The sequence below is a fragment of the Leptonychotes weddellii genome, chromosome 2, assembly GCF_054177405.1.
Source record: "Leptonychotes weddellii isolate Sample4059 chromosome 2, ASM5417740v2, whole genome shotgun sequence".
NCBI classification, from domain to species: domain Eukaryota; kingdom Metazoa; phylum Chordata; class Mammalia; order Carnivora; family Phocidae; genus Leptonychotes; species Leptonychotes weddellii.
The window spans coordinates 104137327-104155830 of record NC_138370.1 but is presented as its reverse complement, the minus strand read 5'-3'; the positions used below and the strand labels follow the sequence as shown (position 1 = coordinate 104155830).

The following is an 18504-nucleotide window of genomic DNA, read 5'->3' as shown; positions in this document are numbered from 1 at the left end:
ATTTTTTAAAAAAAATGAGTATAAAATACTCGTATAATATACTATGGTAGAGATGGACAATTTATACAAACATTCTGCTGCTGATAGACTTTTAGGTTGTTTTCAAATAAGGTGAGCAATCAGAAATATTGACACAAAGTAAATTATGTTATAAGCAAAAGAACTGTAACTCAAAATTCACTACTACCTGAAAGATTTATGATTGTTCCTAGCATATTTTCCGTCAAAACTACTAGTCTGAATAATTTTCTGTGAGAAGTAACTATATATCTTAATATGTCAAAATATATGCTATATTTTCAGTCATTAATTTGTATTTACACATTCTCTTTCCTTCAAGGATGCTTTACAAAACGTCCTATCAATGACCATAATCTTTCTCAATAATATTCTGATAGGGCCATCAGGCCAAAGCATATTGCCACATTCATAAAGATTCTCTTAATTTTGAATGGAATGTTTAACTTAGCATTTAAATAAATGTTGTAAACATGACTGGAGCGATAATTTCAACTATCTTACAGGAGCTATTCTTAAAGAAAATTAATTTTCACAGAACTCATAGTAAATATAAGTAGAGTTCAATACAACTTATGCTGGTACTATAAAATCAGTTCATTTAGTAGTACCTCCACAGTATTTTACTTTGATAGCCTAGTTCAACTAATTATTTCTGTCTTAATATAATTTTAAAAACCCATTTACTTTATATATAACCTATGAATCAGACATTTTAATATTTCAATGGAAAGTACCTCCATATACATCCAAATTAGCAATTATAATGTTATGAATGAAATACCTACACAGATCTTCAGAGAACCAATGTCAAATTGTCTTCTAGGGTATGGGATACCTCCTGTGATTGTAATAGTACTTAACTAAGACACTGCTACTGGATTTCCTACTTATACATCCTTTCTTCAGCTTTATATAAAATAGAGAATATCCGTACTCATTTCTTTTTTTAAAAAAATAAACATGTTCTAGAAAAAAGGCAAACTTACAGTAAAGGTAATAAGTCTAACACTTTTTTCCACCTTCATGAAAAATCATCGAGGATCATAATACTGTAAGAAATGTAGTGGAGTAGATAAATCTCTAAATAGCCTAACTGGAGGTGAGAATCTCTAGCTTCATAAAATATAATATTTACAACTAACATTAAAATACCTGAAGGAAATCCACCACCAAAGAATATATTAAATAAGTCTTCTGGAGTTATATCAGCTTCACAACCTCTATGGAAATTAAATCTACCATTGTTTTGGTGATTACATGCTTGTTCTTCATTGCCTGTGAGGTCATATTGTTTTCGTTTTTCTGGATTGCTTAAAACAGCATAAGCATTTCCAATCTCTGAAAAGGTAAAGAGTAAAAATTGGTAAGCAAAGTTTTTATATTATAAAAAGATTTCCCCATATAAAAGCTACTGTCATATTAACCCCCCAAAAAAAAAAAAGCCTAAAAAACAAAATAAAACAAAACAAATCCTACTTCAGGCTAATCAAGAAAATAATAAAACAGTAACAATTTCTTTTAAAGGTTTATACATTAATGGCGCCTGGGTGACTCAGCTGGTTAAGCGTCAGACTCTTGATTTCGGCTCAGGTCATGATCTTAGAGTCATGAGATCGAGCCTGTGGAGGGCTCCATGCTGGGTGTGGAGCCTGCTTTAGATTCTCTCTCTCCCTCTGCCTCTTCCCCTTTAAAAAAGGTTTATACATTAAATTTATACATTGCTTGCAATTATACATATTATCTCCCAATACAAATTTTTATATGAGACTGCTAAGTCTCCCTAGTATCTTGAACATAAAGGAATGTCCATCTTGCTTTCTTACTATTGTGCTCCATCCTTTAATATCCCGCTTCTTTTGAATATCCTAATCTAGTCATTCATTAGTGCAACTCAAACCAATAATAATAGCAGTAGCTACCAACTGCCAGGCTCTGAACCCAGTATGTTATTACATTATTCATTATTATTCCTACTTTACAGATGAGCCTCCTGAGGTTCAAAAAGGTTAGGATACTTGTTCAAGGTCAAAAATTTTTTAGCATAGTAAGTATACGCTATTCAACAGACATTGTAAAACTGTTTTTGTACACTCCAGCCCAGAATGAGCTATTTTTCATTTTATTCATTAACAATTAATCCTCTTAAAACTGTAAACTCCATGAGGGTAGGGAGGGTATCTATGTCTTCACTGAAATATCCCCATGGTCCAGTATAAAGTCTGAATTTGCTTGTGAATGGATCCAGATAGTCTCTAATATTCTTATCTCACTTTGTTAGTTTTGTGATATTTACTTATAAAGAATTCTATTTCCCATCTCATACTCCCGTGTCCAAAAGAGGCAGTGGTATATTGGTTACCAAAATGTGTTCTTGAGGCAATTAACAAAAGTTGTAATGTTTTGATCTAAAAGTAGGAATTACCCTATTCTCATTCTGACACTTCTAATAATCATTTCATTTCATAAATACAGCTTACTTCTTAAAGTAGATTGTAAGCCTTTTGTAATATGGGATATTTTAAAAATACTTTTTGGATCCCATGTGGTAGCTGCCATAGGTACTGTACAAGCAAACAGATGCTCATTAGGTAGTTGTTTTGGATGATTACGTATCACACTGAAATTAATTATACCCATATACTCTGGAACTTTTCTTCTGATGGAGATTCTAAAACCTGGGATTCAGAGATAGCTTTCAGATGGTCTGTGAACCCCAAGGTATGAAAAATTAGTTGGATGGAAAAAAAAAAAAGAAAAATTAGTTGGATGGTCCATTTATCTGAAGAGATGGTCCAAAACTTTCTTTAGATTCTCAAGCAGATCTATGATTCAGAAATACAGCAATCATTTATAACATTGCTCTAACCGGAAAGCATAATCAGAGATCCAAACAATGTACTTACAAACAACACCAAGGTATTAACCAATACCTAAAAAAGAAGCGTATCTATCAATATCTGCCAGAGTTGTATTTCCAATAATATCAGAATTTACCTCTATATCCTAAATAGAGTATTCCAGGTAATTTCACAATGCTGTTACTTTTTAAACTATTGATATATTGGTTTTAAGGTTTTGCCATTTAAAAAAATAACTTCCAAACATTAAGACACTTTAGAAGATCTATGTGAGGGGCGCCTGGGTGGCTCAGTTGGTTAAGCGACTGCCTTCGGCTCAGGTCATGATCCCAGGGTCCTGGGATCGAGTCCCACATCGGGCTCCCGGCTCAGCAGGAAGCCTCCTTTCTCCCTCTCCCACTCCCCCTGCTTGTGTTCCTGCTCTCGCTGTCTCTGTCTCTGTCAAATGAATGAATAAAATCTTTAAAAAAAAAAAAAAGATCTATGTGAAATATTGTTATAATCCATAATTGTATATGCAAGACAATTTATCTACTGTGACTAGAGTAATTTTCTATTCATTTACTTTGTGCTACACCCATAATCAAAATTTTTTTCAGTTCCTTATTACCTAAAAAATCCAAAATTTATTTTGGTATTCAAAAGCTTTGCAAAATACATTTCTACCTCAGTCTCACTTATTTCACCAAAAGTACCTTCCACCATATTCTTTTTTCTTTAATTAAACTTTTATTTTGAGGTAGCTTTAAATTTACATGAAGTTGTAAGAAATAATACGGAGAGATCCTCTGTACCTGTTACCTAATTTCTCCAATGGCAATTTCTTGTAAAATTAAAGTACTCTCACAAATAGGATATTGACATTGATATAATCAGGATATGGGACATTTCCATTACCATCCTCTTGTTGCTCTTATATAACTACACCCACTTCCTTCCCTTTCATCCCCTCTCTAACCCCTGACAACCACTAATCTAATCTCTATTTCTATATTTTTGGCATTTCAAGAATATTATATAAATAAAATAATAAAATATATAAATGGAATGAAGCTCTTTGGGATTGGGTTTTTTCAATCAGCATAATTCTTTGGTGATCAATCCAGGTTGTTATGTAAGCCAAAACAGTAGTCCCCACCTTCACCCCCAATTCATGGTTTGTTACCCTCAATCAACCATGGTCTGGAAGCAGATGATCCTCCTTCTAACCTATCATCCATAGGTCAATAGTAGCCTAAAGCTTTGTCACAGTGCCTACATCATTCACCTCACTTCATCTCATCATGTAGGCATTTTATCATCTCACATCATCACAAGGGTGAATGAAGTACAAGGTATCTTGAGAGACAGACAGACCTTTTACATAACTTTTATTATAGTATATTGTTATAACTGTCATATTTTATTGTTAGTTATTATTGTTAATATCTTACTGTGTCTAATTTAAAAATTATCCTTTATCATAGGCATGTATGTATAGGAAAAAAACAGTATATATAGGGTTCAGTACTATCTGTGGTTTCAGGAATTCACTGCGGGTTTTGGAACATTTCCTCTGCAAATAAGGCGGGGGGGGGCGCTACTGTAGTTCATTCCTTTTTATTGCTGAGTAGTATTCCATGGCATGGATTTTACCACTGTTTGTTTCACCATTCACCCAATGAACAACATCTGTGTTGTTTCTAGTTTTTGGTATTATGAATAAAACTGCTATTTACATTCATGTGCAGGTGTACAAACATCAACTTTTACCTCTAAGATAAATGCTCAGGAATGTAACTGCTAAGTTGTATGGTAGCTGAATATTTAGTTTTTTGAGAAACTGCCAAACTGTTTTACAGAGTGACTGTGTCATTTTACATCTCATCAACAATGTATGAGTGATCCAGTTTCTCTGCATCCATACAGGCTATTTGGTGTTGTTGCTATTTTTTATTTTAGCTATTTAATAGGTACGTAGTGATATCTCATTGGGTTTTACTTTACATTATCTCTAATGGCTAATGAATGACGTTAAAAATCTTTTCATGGCTTATTTTCCATTTGTATGTCATCTTCAGTGGAATGTCTTTTACTCATTTTCTAACTGAATTGTCTGTTTTTTAAATTTTCAGTTTGGGGAGTTCTTTATATATTCCAGATACTAGTCCATTTCAGATATGTGTTTGGCAAATACTCTCTCCCACTCTGTTACTTGTCTTTTCATCCTCTTCATAAGGTCTCTGCAGAGCAAACCAAAAAAATTTTGATGAAATCGAACTTATCAACTTTCCCTTTTATGAATTGTGCTTTTAGTGTTAAGTATAAAAAATTATTGTCTAGCTCAAGATCCTAAAGATTTCCTCCTAAAGATTTGCTCCCATGATTTTTGCTAAGAGTTAAAAAGTGTTTTATATTTCATGATTCATTTCAAGTTCATTCTTGTAAAAAGCATAAGATTTAGGTCAAGGTTAACTTTTTTCGCCTATGAATATCTTAACTGTTCTAAAACCATTTGCTGAAAAGTCTATCCTTCCTCTATTAAATTGCTTTTGCACTTATGTCAAAAATCAGTTGGGTAATATTTGTATGGGTCCATATATGGGTTCCCTATCCTCTTTCATTGATCTATTTGTCTATCCCTCTGCCAATACTATACTGTTTTGATAACTGTAGCTATAAAGTCAGTCCTGAAATCAGGTGAATTGATGACTCCTACTCCATTCTTTTAATAAATTGTTTTTATTTATTCAGGTTCTTTATCTTTCCTTATGAGTTCTAGAATAAACTTGCTTTTATCTACAAAAAAGTCTTCCTAGGATTTTGACAGGAATTATGTTAAATATGTAGATCAATTTGAGGACACTTGACACTTGAGAACACGCATCTTTACTATGCTGTCCAATCCATGAACATGATACATTGTTCCATTTATTTAGATCTTCTCTGATTTCTTTCACTAGTATTCTACCTCATTCAGCATAAAAATCCTGTACAAGGTTTGTTAAATTTACAACTAAGTATTTCTTGTGTGTATATGTGTGATTATAAATGGTAATGCTTTTTTAGTTTGTGTCTATATATTCACTGCTAGTATAGAGAAATGTACTAAATATTTCTAAATATAAAAATTAATTTTTGTACATTTATCTTGTATCCTAAAATATTACAGAATATATTTATTGATTCCAAAAATTTAGGGGGGAAGATGCATTCCTTGGGATTTTATATGTTATTATATCATTTGTAAATAGGGACAGTTTTATCTCTTCCTTTCTGTGTCTTTTCCTTTTCTCACCTTAATGCACTGACTAGAATTGCCAACACTATACTGAATAAATGTGATGAAAGGAAACATTCTTACTTTGTTCTCAATCTTAGGGGGATAACATTTAGTCTCTTACCATTAAGTATAGTATTTTCTATAGTTGCTCTTTTATCAATTTGAGGCAATGCCTTTCTATTCCTATTTATCCGTCAGGTTTTTTTTTTTTTTTTCCTGTTAGTTTTATCATGAATGAATGGTGACATTTTTCAAATGCTTTTACTGCATTGATGGATACAATCATGAGATTTTTCTTCTTTAGCCTATTAATATAGTGGATCACACTGACTGATATTCAAATAGTGAACCAGCTTTGCATCCTTGGAATAAACTCTACTTGGTCAGGGTGTATAACATATATATATATAAGTTATATATAAGGGTATAACTTATATAATATATATATATATATATTACTGAATTCTAATTATCCTGTTAAGGATATTTGGGTTTATTTCATGAAAGACTGGTCTATAGTCTTCTTTTTTGTAGTGTCTTTGACTGGTTTTGAGAGCAGGGTAACAGTTATTTTATAATATGGATTGGGGAATATTTCCTTTTATTTTCAAGAAGAGACTATAGGAGTAGTTTTAATTTTTCTTTAAAAGTTTAGTAGGATTTTCTAGCAGAGACATCTGAGCCTGGAGACTTCTTTTTTTGGGAGTTTCTTGATTACTAATTTAATTTACTTAACAGTTATAGGGCTGTAAACTCTTGCTTTGAGTCTATTTTGCTCTTCTTTTTCTAGGCTTATAAGGTAGATGCCTAGATGACTGACTTAAGCCCATTCCTCTTTTCTAATATATGCATTTAGTGTGATATGATTCCTCTCAACATTGCTTTTGCTGCTCCCCTCAAATTTTGATATGTTGCATTTTTATTCAGATTAGTGAATTATTTTAAACATTTCTTGAGACTTCTTTGACCCATAAATTTCTTAGAAGTTTGTTGTCCAGTTTCCAAGTGATAAGACATATTCCAATTATCTTTCTGTCATTAATTTTTACTTTGATTTCATTGTGGTCAGAGAACACACTTTTCATGACTTCAGTCTTTTAACTTAGTGAAGGTTTACTTTATGACCCAGGATATGATCTATCTTGGTGTATGTTCTTTGAGTACCTGAAAATAATTTATAGTCTCCTGTTGTTGTATAGAGTGTTCTATAAATGTTGATTAGATCTTGTTGGGTGATGATGTTTAATTCTTCCATATTCTTGCTGATTTTCTGTCAAGCTCTTCTATCAGTTGTTGACAGAGAGGTGTTGAAGTTTCTAACTATAATTATGAATTTGTCTATTTCTTCTTCAGTTCTATCAGTTTTTTATTTACATATTTTACATCTGTTTTTTGATGTGCACACATGTATATTGTTACGTCTTCTTGAAGGATTGACCCTTTCATTATAATATAATTCCTTCTCTGGTAACATTTTTAGTCTAAGTCTACTTTATCTAATATTAATATAGCCACTCTTGCTTTCTTTTGATTAACGTTTTCATGATACATCTTTTTCCATCTCTTTACCTTCAGCCTGTCTATATTGTTATAAATGAAGTGAGTTTCTTATAGATAACACACAGTCATGTTTTTTTAATTCACTCTGCCAATCTGTCTTTTAATTGGCATATTTAGATCATTTACATTTAATGTAGTTACTGATAAGTCAGGGTTTATGTCTGCCATTTTATTTTTTGTTTTCTGTTTTTTCCTGACTTCCTGTGAGTTACTTAAACATATTTTTTAGAATTCCATTTTGGTTTATCTAGTGTTTTCTGGTGTATTTGTACAACTTTTTAGTGGTTGCTCTAGGTATTATATTATACATACACAACTTATCACAGGCTACAGCTGTCATCATTTTACTAGTCAAGTGTACTGTGAAACCCTTACTTTTTTACTTTCTTTTATCCTTCATTTATAACATAATTGTCTTATATATTTTCTTGGCATACATTTAGAACCATATCAGACAATGTTAAAATTTTTACTTCAAATGTCAAACAACTTAGAAATTCAAGAGGAGAAGCAAAGTATATTGCATTTACCCATATTTTTGCTTACCATGTTCTTTTTTCCTTTTTCATATTTCAAGATTTCTTCTTTTATTGTTTTATTTTGGTTAGAAAACTTTCTTTAGCTATTCTTTTAGGGTACGTGTGCAAATAACAAATTCTCTTTTTTCCTTCATCTGAAAATGTCTGGATTTCCCCTTCATTCCCAAAGGATGTTTTTGCTGGGTATACAATTCTGGGCAAAAGTTCTTTTCTTTCAAAAGGTATTTGAAAAATGGGCCACTGTCTCCTGGCCTGCATGGTCTCTAATGTGAAATTCACTGTCATTTGAATTGTTTTTCCCCAGTAGGTAAGGTGTCATTTCTCTTTTGCTTCTTTCAAAATTTTCTTTTTGTCTTTAGTTTTCAGAAGTTTCACTATGATGTGTCTTGGTGTGGATTTTTTGGGGTTTATCTATTTGGGGTTCATTCAACTTCTTGAATTATGTAAGCTTATTTCTTTTACCAAGTATAGGAAGTATTCAATCTTTATTTACTTATTTATTTTTGCGTACTTTTTCAGCTATGCTCTCTTCTTCCTCTCCTTCTAAGACCTTAATGATATAAACATTAAATCTTGTCATAGTCCCACTTGTCCCTGGAGCTGTTCAGATTAGATGTCTATTTTTCTATTTTCCAGCACACTGATTCTTTCCTCTGTCATTTTCCTGTTTATTCCATTCACTGCTAGATTTTATTTTGGTTTTTGTATTTTTAAGTTGTAAAATTTCCATTTGATTCTTTATACCTTTTATTTGCTCAGATTTTCTATTTCATTACTGAGACTCTTCTTTTTCTTTTTTTTTAAGATTTTATTTATTTATTTGTCAGAGAGAAAGAGCATAAGCAGGGGAAGCGGCAGGCAGAGGGAGAAGCAAACTCCCCACTGAGCAGGGAGCCCGATGTGGGACTCGATCCCAGGACCCTGGGATCATGACCTGAGCCGAAGGCAGCTGCCTAACTGACTGAGCCACCCAGGTGTCCCCTGAGACTCTTATTTTTCAAAATTTACTTAAAGCATATTTGTAATTGCTCATTGAAGCATTTTTATGATGGATGCTTTAAAATCTTTGTTAGACACTTCTAACTTCTCTGTCATCTCCATGTAGACATCTATGACTTTTTATATTTAGTTTGAGGTTTTCCTCGTTCTCAGTATGCAAGTGATTTTCTACTGAAATGTGGTCATTTGAGCTATTATCTTATGAGACTCTGGACCTATCTAAAACTCCTGTTTTTAATTGTTCTCCTCTGACATTATTCTGGTACAGGAAGAGGAAATACCACCTTGTTACTTCCAGATGGGAATAAAAGTTCAGGTTTCCCCCTTGGCCTCTGATGACATCTGAAAGGAGGAGCTCCTCGTTACTGCTGAGCAGGGATGAGATTCCTAGTCTCCCATCAAGTCTCCAATGACATCTCTGTGGCTGGAAAGAGTAGGTAGGGTTGCTGCATTACTGCCCCCCAGGAAGCTTCGCTGACACCACAAGGATATGGCTTTGTTTACCTCTAAATGGTGGTAAAAGTCCTAATTCTCCACTAGGCTACTTATGACACTTCCCCAGTGGGGAGGGAAAGGGACACCTTGTTACTGTCAAGCAGAAGTACCCGCTCCCTACTTGATCATCTCTGTTACAGCCCCAGTAAAGAGGGCAGGTATGTCAAAGCATCTTATTGCAGCCCAGAGAGGGTGACAGGCTATGTTCTTTATTCAGCCTTTGCTGATGTGGGTGTGGGTGGGATGGGACCACAGTTTTTTCTTTGATATTTGGCTATATTGGATGGTTATTGCTTAAAAATTTTCTGTCTTACTATGTTGTCCCCTTCCTGGGTGTTTAGCTAGAGCAAGTAGGCTTTTCTTGGGGATTGTTTATCAGTGCTTATTGGTATTTCTGGGTTGTCTGCTTCTCCAGCACCTAATCTAAGATATAAAAAACAAAAGGAAAACCCAAGCAACTTACTGCCATGTAGTTCTTTGGGTCCCAAGGCCCCTAGCTCATCTACCTGCTTCTTTCCAAAGTTTTTTTTTAATGTTTGTTTTGTTTTATACATAATATTCAATTATATTTTATGCAAGGAATAGGGAAAAGTACATCTATTCCATCTTCCTGAAAGTGGAAGTCCTCATTGATTCTTAAATCACTTGCCTCATTCTCATACCCAAATTTCTGCCATTTTCTCTTTTCTCTAATCATACTCATGTCCAGAAAACTCTTAATTCTCACCTATTATATGAAGGCTTCTCTAATTACTCTGATTATAATGTACTTTATCTTTCTGACTTTTCTTCCAACATCTTTATTCAACGTTTTGGTATTTAATTATATTCAGTCTTCTGGGAGATCTTGGGTAAATCAGTTAATCTCTCTGAGCCTCAATTTTCTTACTGGGTAAAGGCGGATGACACTAGTCCCCTGACTACTTCATAAGATTTTTAATAAGCATTAAATGAAAAAATAGGAATGAAAAACTATAAAATGTTTGTCAAATGTTAGGTATTACTATTATTCCAAATATTCTGTGTGATACTTTCTTCTCCTTAATGAATTACAAATTCTTTGAGTAAGAGGATATCTCATATGCTCTTGTTGTATTTCTCTACAAAAACTAGCCCAGATGTTAAGAATATTGAACTACCAGACCTAACACAGGTAATAGCATCTGATCCATTATTATTTATCAAGTAAACACAAAAACATCTAAACCACACCCCTTATTACTCTCATGTGTATGTCAATAGGCACACGTACTCTTCAAAGGGTCTCTGAAATACTTTGAAGTATTTGTCTTTGAAGATAAAGGAGACCAGGTATATTTTGAAGACATCCATGTCAGACGGAAGGAAAGGGATCCATTTCATTCAAATATTTTTTAAAAGCATGTTCATATATACTGTGCAAGTCACTCTCTAGATGTAAATAAAATATTCCCTGCTTTGAGAAACTTGAGTTACAACCTTAATTTTAAAGAACAAGCAGCCACATGAACTTAAGAGTTCATTTAGTCTATCCTCCTTGATAGCAAACTCTTAATTTTTAAATCTTTACAAAACACATAAATGAAAGGACACCTGGCTGGCTCAGCAATTTTTTTGTTTTCATATGACTCTTGATTGTGAGTTCAAGCTCCACTTTGGACACTGAGCTTATTTAAAGAACAAAACAAAACAAACACACGCACAAATGAAAATATCTCTTCTATCTAATTTAATTCCTTAAACCAATTACCTCCTCTTTTTCTATTCTTGGGGGAAATAAAAAGCAAATGGTTTCCATCTTCTGTAAAAAGTGTTTTGGTAGTTACAGAGCAATCAAGCTATACTTAATTCTCATACAAAAGAAAAAAAGTATAGTATTTGCTTAAAATAAACAGCTTAGTATCCCAAAAACAGATGTTAGGATCAACTGGTTAAAAATAAAATGATTCAAAAGATAAAGAAAAGACCCTGTGTGCTGAATAAATGAAACCTGCCATTTCTGAATGATGACACTAACTGTAATATTTTCTAATTAACTACCTTTGCTCACCGAGCATCTGTGGATTACAATCTAGTTTTCTATGTAGTTTCCACTCAATGAAAAATGGGCTCATCAACCAACTCCCTATTCTGATCCTCTTTGGGATTAATAAATTGGCATTCTGATTTACAGATAACCTCCTGTGTATTGAATAATGTGAGCTTCTTCTCTAGAGATGAACCACCTCCCAGCATGTTGATAAATATTAAGTTGCTAGTGTGCAAAGTAGAGCATTACACTCTGAAATGTACCACATCAAAGTGTAATCACCTTTGTAAAGCCCCGTCTGAATGTCTAGCTGGGCTGACATTTATGCTGCTCCCCTCTTCAAAATACATAGGATGTAAAAATATTAGGAAGTCCACTTACTGTTATTCTAAGACTAATAATGCTAAATGACTTCAATACAGAAGTCAGAGAAAGTAGTTTAGCATTTTTAACATTAATGGAGAATTAATACCAAAATCACTTAGCAAATCACAAATATGCAAAAACTCACTGTCGAAATGTTTTTCACTATTTAAAAACACCAACAATTTTAAATTAAATGATTTTAATTCATAATGTAAAAAAATTTTTTTTAACTTTTGGGGGAATGTGCTAAAATTAGTGTTTTTGAGTAAAGAAACATTTTTTGTACTTTCACCATGCCGCTTTTAATTAAGGAAACAAATAGAGAAGGCTCTCACTGTCACAGTGACATTTTACTTTCACCAGCACCACTTTGGCAGTTGCTTTTATTGAAACATATTAATAATTGCCTGAATATATTTTAGTTGGCAACTTCCTTCAAGATATAAAACTGTTTTGGAAACAATTTCAACAGTTTTTTGTGAAAGACCAATGAAATCATCTACCTTTTAGGAGCATTTTATTTTATTTTTTTTAGAGAAAAAGAGTGCGTGAGGTGTGGGGAGGGGCAGAGGAAGAGGGAGGGAGAGAGAGAATCTTAAGCACGTTTCACACCCAGTGCAGAGCCAGATGCGGGGCTACATCTCAGGACCCTGAATCATGAGCTGAGCTGAAGTCAAAAGTCAGATGCCTAACTGACTGAGCCACCCGGGTGCCCCGGAGCATTTTAAAAATTAGTATTTCCTTCCTGTTATTCCAAGACCCCAACATTTCACAGCAAACATTGTATGTTGGCTCTAAGTGCCAAATTCAAAAGAAGGAACAATCACAAATATAAGCATTTTCCTATGAATTAGAAATTAACTATTATGAATAAATTGTATGTAATAAGATACAAAATTATAAAAAATCAACTCTCTGACATGTATTTACTAAATCGGCAAAAACAAAACAAAGCAAAACAAAACCCGCCCAATCCTGAAATAATATTAAGAAAGAAAATGAAGAAAAATGAATAGTAGGCAAAAGGAAAAAAAACGAATTCTTTTTTTTTTTTTTAAAGTAAGCTCTACACCCAATGTGGGGCTCTAACTCATGACCCTGAGATCAAGAGCTGCATGCTCCACTGACTAAGCCAGCCAGGTGCCCAAAGAAACTAATTCTTAAAAAGAAAAAGTCACATTAGTTAGAACCACATATAAGAAAATGCAAAAGTTGGCCAGTTAACAGAAATATAAGATCACAAGCAGAAAATTCCAAGCAATTTCCCAATTCTGGACAGTCTCTATTACCCTAAAAACTTGCAAAAGCTATATTTTGTTTTAGTTTAGGAGCTCATGTATAATCACCACACTACTAGTGTGTGGTAAACTAGAAAGCATGCATGATTATCTAGAAAAGCTACTTAGGACTTTGCCAAAACTGGCATTTTGCTTTTGTGAAGCCACAGTGCATTTGTTCGGCTCTTGGCATAATTAATAGTAAAGTTTTAAAGGATTTTGAGGACCTTACTTATGCTGGCTTCTAAATGTACCAGTCTAAAGGCAGAATTTAATATTCTAAAACATTGTAAAGTGGATTCTAAAAAGAGCTTAGTACAATTGCTTTAAAAGGTTTACTTTACTTTTAAAAGCATCTGTTGCTCCAGGTGCATGGTTTTTGTCTGGATGAAACTTCAAAGCAAGCTTTCTATAAGCTTTTTTCAAATCTTCATCACCAGCATCTTTGGTAACTCCAAGTACTTCATAGTAATTTTTACATTTGTTTATGCTGTGAACAAAAGAGTGTGTTATAATGTAAATTTCAAGGAAGAACTTCATGTAATATCTCTCATTTTTTTATTAGAATAGTAGAAAGAACTGTCTGTGGATTGTTTTCTCAGTGTCAAATGATAGCTTATCCCATTAAAGGTTATTGCTTCATTCTCTTTTTTGACCACAGACCATTTTTTAACCTCTTTCCAGTCTAAGGAGAGTTGACCATGAGAATGTCCTTGGTGCTTTTTATCACAACTAGAGAAGTAAAGCAAAGCCCATAACAATCATGGATGAAGGACAGAGCACACACTGAAACTAAAATGAGGACAAGAACAATTTTACAGTACTCTTAAGTACACAAAGAAATTCTAGAACTCTTCACAAGTATGTCGTAGTATGTCATAGCTAAAGATTAATTAATATGCATTGCATTCCAAGATTTTTGTTGTCACATAACGTAGACCTACCAAATATCAAAGCAACAGTTTAGTGCATGTAAAACAATTACAAGTACCTTAAATGCCAAGGCAAGTTAACTCAGCTCCGCTATACTAACGAGAACTTGTCTGCCAGTCTAAGAAAAAGAAAATCTCATAATAATATATATCACAGGACTCAAAAATGCTTGTTATACCCAATTTTCATTATGATTAGCATGCTCTTAAAGATTACTTACATAGCTAATTAAAGATGTTAACGGATTTAAGCCCAGAGTCTTTGAAGTATATTAAGAAAAAAAAAAATACTCTGAATGGAGCAGAGAACATTAATACTTCTAAATGCTAATATTCTCCTAAAACCTAATACTTTTCCTTCACTAAAATACAGTAACATTTTAAACATTTTCTGTAGAGTACTTTATGACCTTAGATGTGTTCCATGGGTGAGTGGCTTAAGGTAGTAACAGGAGAAAAGATCTAAGGCATAATTGTTCACCGGCAGCTGAAGAATTGCAGTGACTCAAAGTTCTCAAAGGAAAGAGACAAGATTGATCTTATTTTACTACTGAAACTATAAGCCATGATAGTGCTTGGTACAGGATAGGTTCTCAGTAAATATTTCTGGAATAAATGAGCCTTAGCTCTCTTTTTATAATGAAAACGTTCAACATTTGTTAAATGAACAAAGTTAAAAAAAAAAAAAAAGACAGGTTTAAGATTATAGAATTTTTTTTATAATCACATATCAATAAAAATCTGTTCTGCAGTCTTCTTTATGGTAATAATAATTAAAATTGGGGGGCACCTAGGTGGCTCAGTCATTGGGCATCTGCCTTTGGCTCAGGTAATGATCCCAGGGTCCTGGGATCGAGCCCCACATCAGGCTCCCTGCTCCATGGGAAGCCTGCTTCTCCCTCTCCCACTCCCCCTGCTTGTGTTCCCTCTCTCACTATCTCTCTCTCTGTCAAATAAATAAATAAAATCTTTAAAAAAATAATAATTAAAATTGGATTTTTCTACTTTAGATACTTAATAAATATTAACTGTCAACAGTCAATTAATCATAAATGTGATATTTCCTTTATTTAATCAACAATATTTATGGAGCACCAATTATGTCACAGACAGTGCTCTGGGCACTTGAGATATATTAGTGAATAAAACAGAATGATTCCTGCCTTTGCAGAGACCCATTCTCCCAGATATGTTTAGAAACTATGTGATAAAGGGAAAGGGGACATTTATAGAACACCTACTGTGTGTCAGGCAAGGTCCACAATCACATATCCATGTTCCAATATCCATAAAGCTCTGCAAAATGAAAGTTATTCTATAATTTGACTGCAAAAACCTGACTTGAACTCTTTTAGAGGCAAAATTTGACCTGAATGGGTGTGAAGCTGCTAGAGTTTTCATTTATCCCATTTAAGTGTGAATATTTCTGCATGTTGCTGCAGAAATGTTACTATTAAGTAATGGGCTGCTCTCCAGATGTTAAGTGTTATTATGTATAATATATGTTCCTTATTACCTTTCTAAAATACGAACAATTCTGAATTCCAAACTACATCTGGTCTACAAAGATTTCACAACAAAGAGTTGCAGAATCTTATTATGTTGGTTATTTTATACAAATTGTCTCATTTGTACTCCTCATCTAACCAATGAGAAAATTGAGGCTGGAAATGGTTAGGTCCTATAACCAAGTAATAGATGGAAACTGAAATTTATTTCTTCAACAAAAATTTACAGATCATCTACTTTCTGCTAGACACTGTTTCAAATGGTAATGGTGAATAAAACAGTCAAAAAAAAAAACCCTGTTCACACTAAATTTACAATTGGGAGAGGGATGAGCAATGAATAAATTATACAAGTAAAATAAAAAGTATATCATACAGTGATATATATGTAGAGAAAACTAAAAGTGACAAAGGAGATGAGAGAATGGACAGGGAGACCAGCTTTCTAAATAGGATGATTAGGAAAGGTCTCCCAAGTAAGGATTCAAATCTCAGTCTGCCTGACTTGAAATTCCTATTATCTCAGAATCAGAACAAGGAAAAGGAGTCCTTCAGACACCAGAGTAACCCAGCTTTTCCTTTCTGTTTGCTTTTCCAGTGTTTAAACAGACTCTTCTCTTGTAGGTATTTTCAAACGTTGGTTTTGGTGCCCCAAACATGCTTTCTCTGCCTCCTTTCTTGCTTAGTTAGTTTCTACAATTTCTTCAGACCTCAACTTAGCTTTTCCTTTTCTCAAGAAATCAAAGTCCTCAAGACTAGGTTTGGTGTTCCTCTTATATCCCCCGCAAAGCCCCCTGGACGTCAGCCCTCTCCCAGCAATTACCACAGTGTACTGCAGCTCCCTGGTCTGACTACTCTTCTAGACTACAGGCCTCTTGAAGGCAAGGATTATGTCTTGTTCACCATATCTGTTGAATGGATGGATGATGAATGGACAGATGGATGACTAGGTCCAGTGTAAGGGCAGAAATTGTTAGGATCTAAAAGTCAAAGGTGGTAAGTGCTATAATAAAAATGTAGTTGGCACCCAAAGTCAGTTTGGAATAGAGGAGAATAGACTGTAGGACAAGGAATAGAGCTATGAATATGATAGATAGTACCTGAATGCAGAAAACAAAAGGAAGTGATAAACAAAACACTAAACAATCCTAAAGCCATTATTACTTGGTTTGTATGCATAAGATGATAAATTATATACCAGATTAACCCTCCAAAATTGTTTTGTTAAGATTTCCTGAGCACAAAAGGCTAGGCAATAGAAAAAGGCAGCCCAAGAGAGGACTGTTGGGTAGTGTAGGGAAATTAGAGGTTGGAATTCACAATCCTCTAGAGATGGGTCATAAAGCTAAGAATTGTCACAAAGACGGGGAAGCCAGCAGAGAGGTATAAAGTTGATATCACCAATGCACCAGCTGAAGACCACTATATATTTCAAGTAATGCTCCAAATATACTCATTTACCTAATTTTTCACACCTGAATCAAAAATTACCATTATTTATTTTAATTCATATTTTTATTCATCATTCCTTCACCAATTAAATGCATTTGTCATAGTTTCTACAGTTCACTCCTTACTGAAAGATTCAAACCTTCTTCTCCATCTTCACCAAAGAATTATTTTAAAAGAGATAAAAAAGAAAATAAATTAAAAAGAGGTAACCCATTACCTACCCCGGAAGGAAATATCGTACAACCAGTCCAGAAAGACTGACTTCAAGCTCAACAATGGAGAAGTACATCAGTTCAGCCCCTATGTCTTCCTTTACGTGAATGAAAGCATAGCGGATAGGGCAGGAAGGTCCTCTTTCAATTCTTTTTTGCATGTTTTTTTTTTTTTTTAAAGATTTTATTCATTTATTTGTCAGAGAGAGAGAAAGAGAACACAAACAAGGAGAGGGGCAGAGGCAGAGGGAGAAACAGACTCCCTGCCAAGCAAGGAGCCCGATGCAGCACTCGATCCCAGGACCCTGGGATCATGACGTTGGCCGAAAGCAGACGCTTAACCAGCTGAGCCACCCAGGCGTTCCATCTTTTTTGCATGTTATAGCTGATCATTTAAATAGACTCCAGATTTAATTGGTGTTTAGGGAAATATTTATTCCTTAGACAAAGGATTATTTATTTTATAAGTTTAGCAAAATGATTTCATTTCAAGAACAGCTTAAATCAAATCCTAATCAAATCCCCATAATTCAAATGACTTATACTTGTACAGAAGTGTTCCTAACTGATAAATAGAATGATGACCCAGTTAATGCTTTTACAATGATCTTGTAAGTTTTTAAAATAAAAGATGGGCTCTTTTTTCAATGAGAAATTAAAAACTTCAAATTAGATCCAGGACACTTCTCAATAATTTTTCAATATATTTCAATTCAAAAACAGTGTTTAGTTACACAGAATATTAGCTTTACAAAGTTATACACTTTTTCTTCAGTCTTATTGTAAGCTAGCTCTTACTTATGCAATGGATGCAGTATTATTGCATGGGTTCTCCCATTGAGCCAAATTGTCACTGAGCAACTTGTTTGCATAACCCTGCTAACACAAGATAACATGGCTTTCTTCAGAAAAAATCCCCTGTGTATAGGTAAAACAAAAAACAAAAACATACAGCATCTAAGTGTTTGCTGGTGATCTGTTACCTCACTAAAGCAACACTTACGAAGTTTAATAT

General features: G+C 33.8%; 1 protein-coding gene across 2 annotated transcripts in view; it reads right to left on the bottom strand.

The window, feature by feature from the left end:
- The window catches only part of DNAJB14 (DnaJ heat shock protein family (Hsp40) member B14), a 50195-nt gene that overhangs the window by 12340 nt on the left and 19351 nt on the right, over positions 1-18504 (bottom strand). Inside the window, exons 3-4 of one of the 2 annotated variants that reach the window (XM_006735129.3) lie at positions 13730-13875; positions 1174-1359 (exon numbers count right to left, since the gene is read on the bottom strand). In XM_006735129.3, coding sequence (XP_006735192.1) covers positions 1174-1359; positions 13730-13875 — 332 coding nt within the window. Of the gene's footprint in view, positions 1-1173; positions 1360-13729; positions 13876-14047; positions 14437-15558; positions 15614-18504 lie in introns of those variants that run through there. The other variant, XM_081812096.1, reaches the window with a different exon arrangement.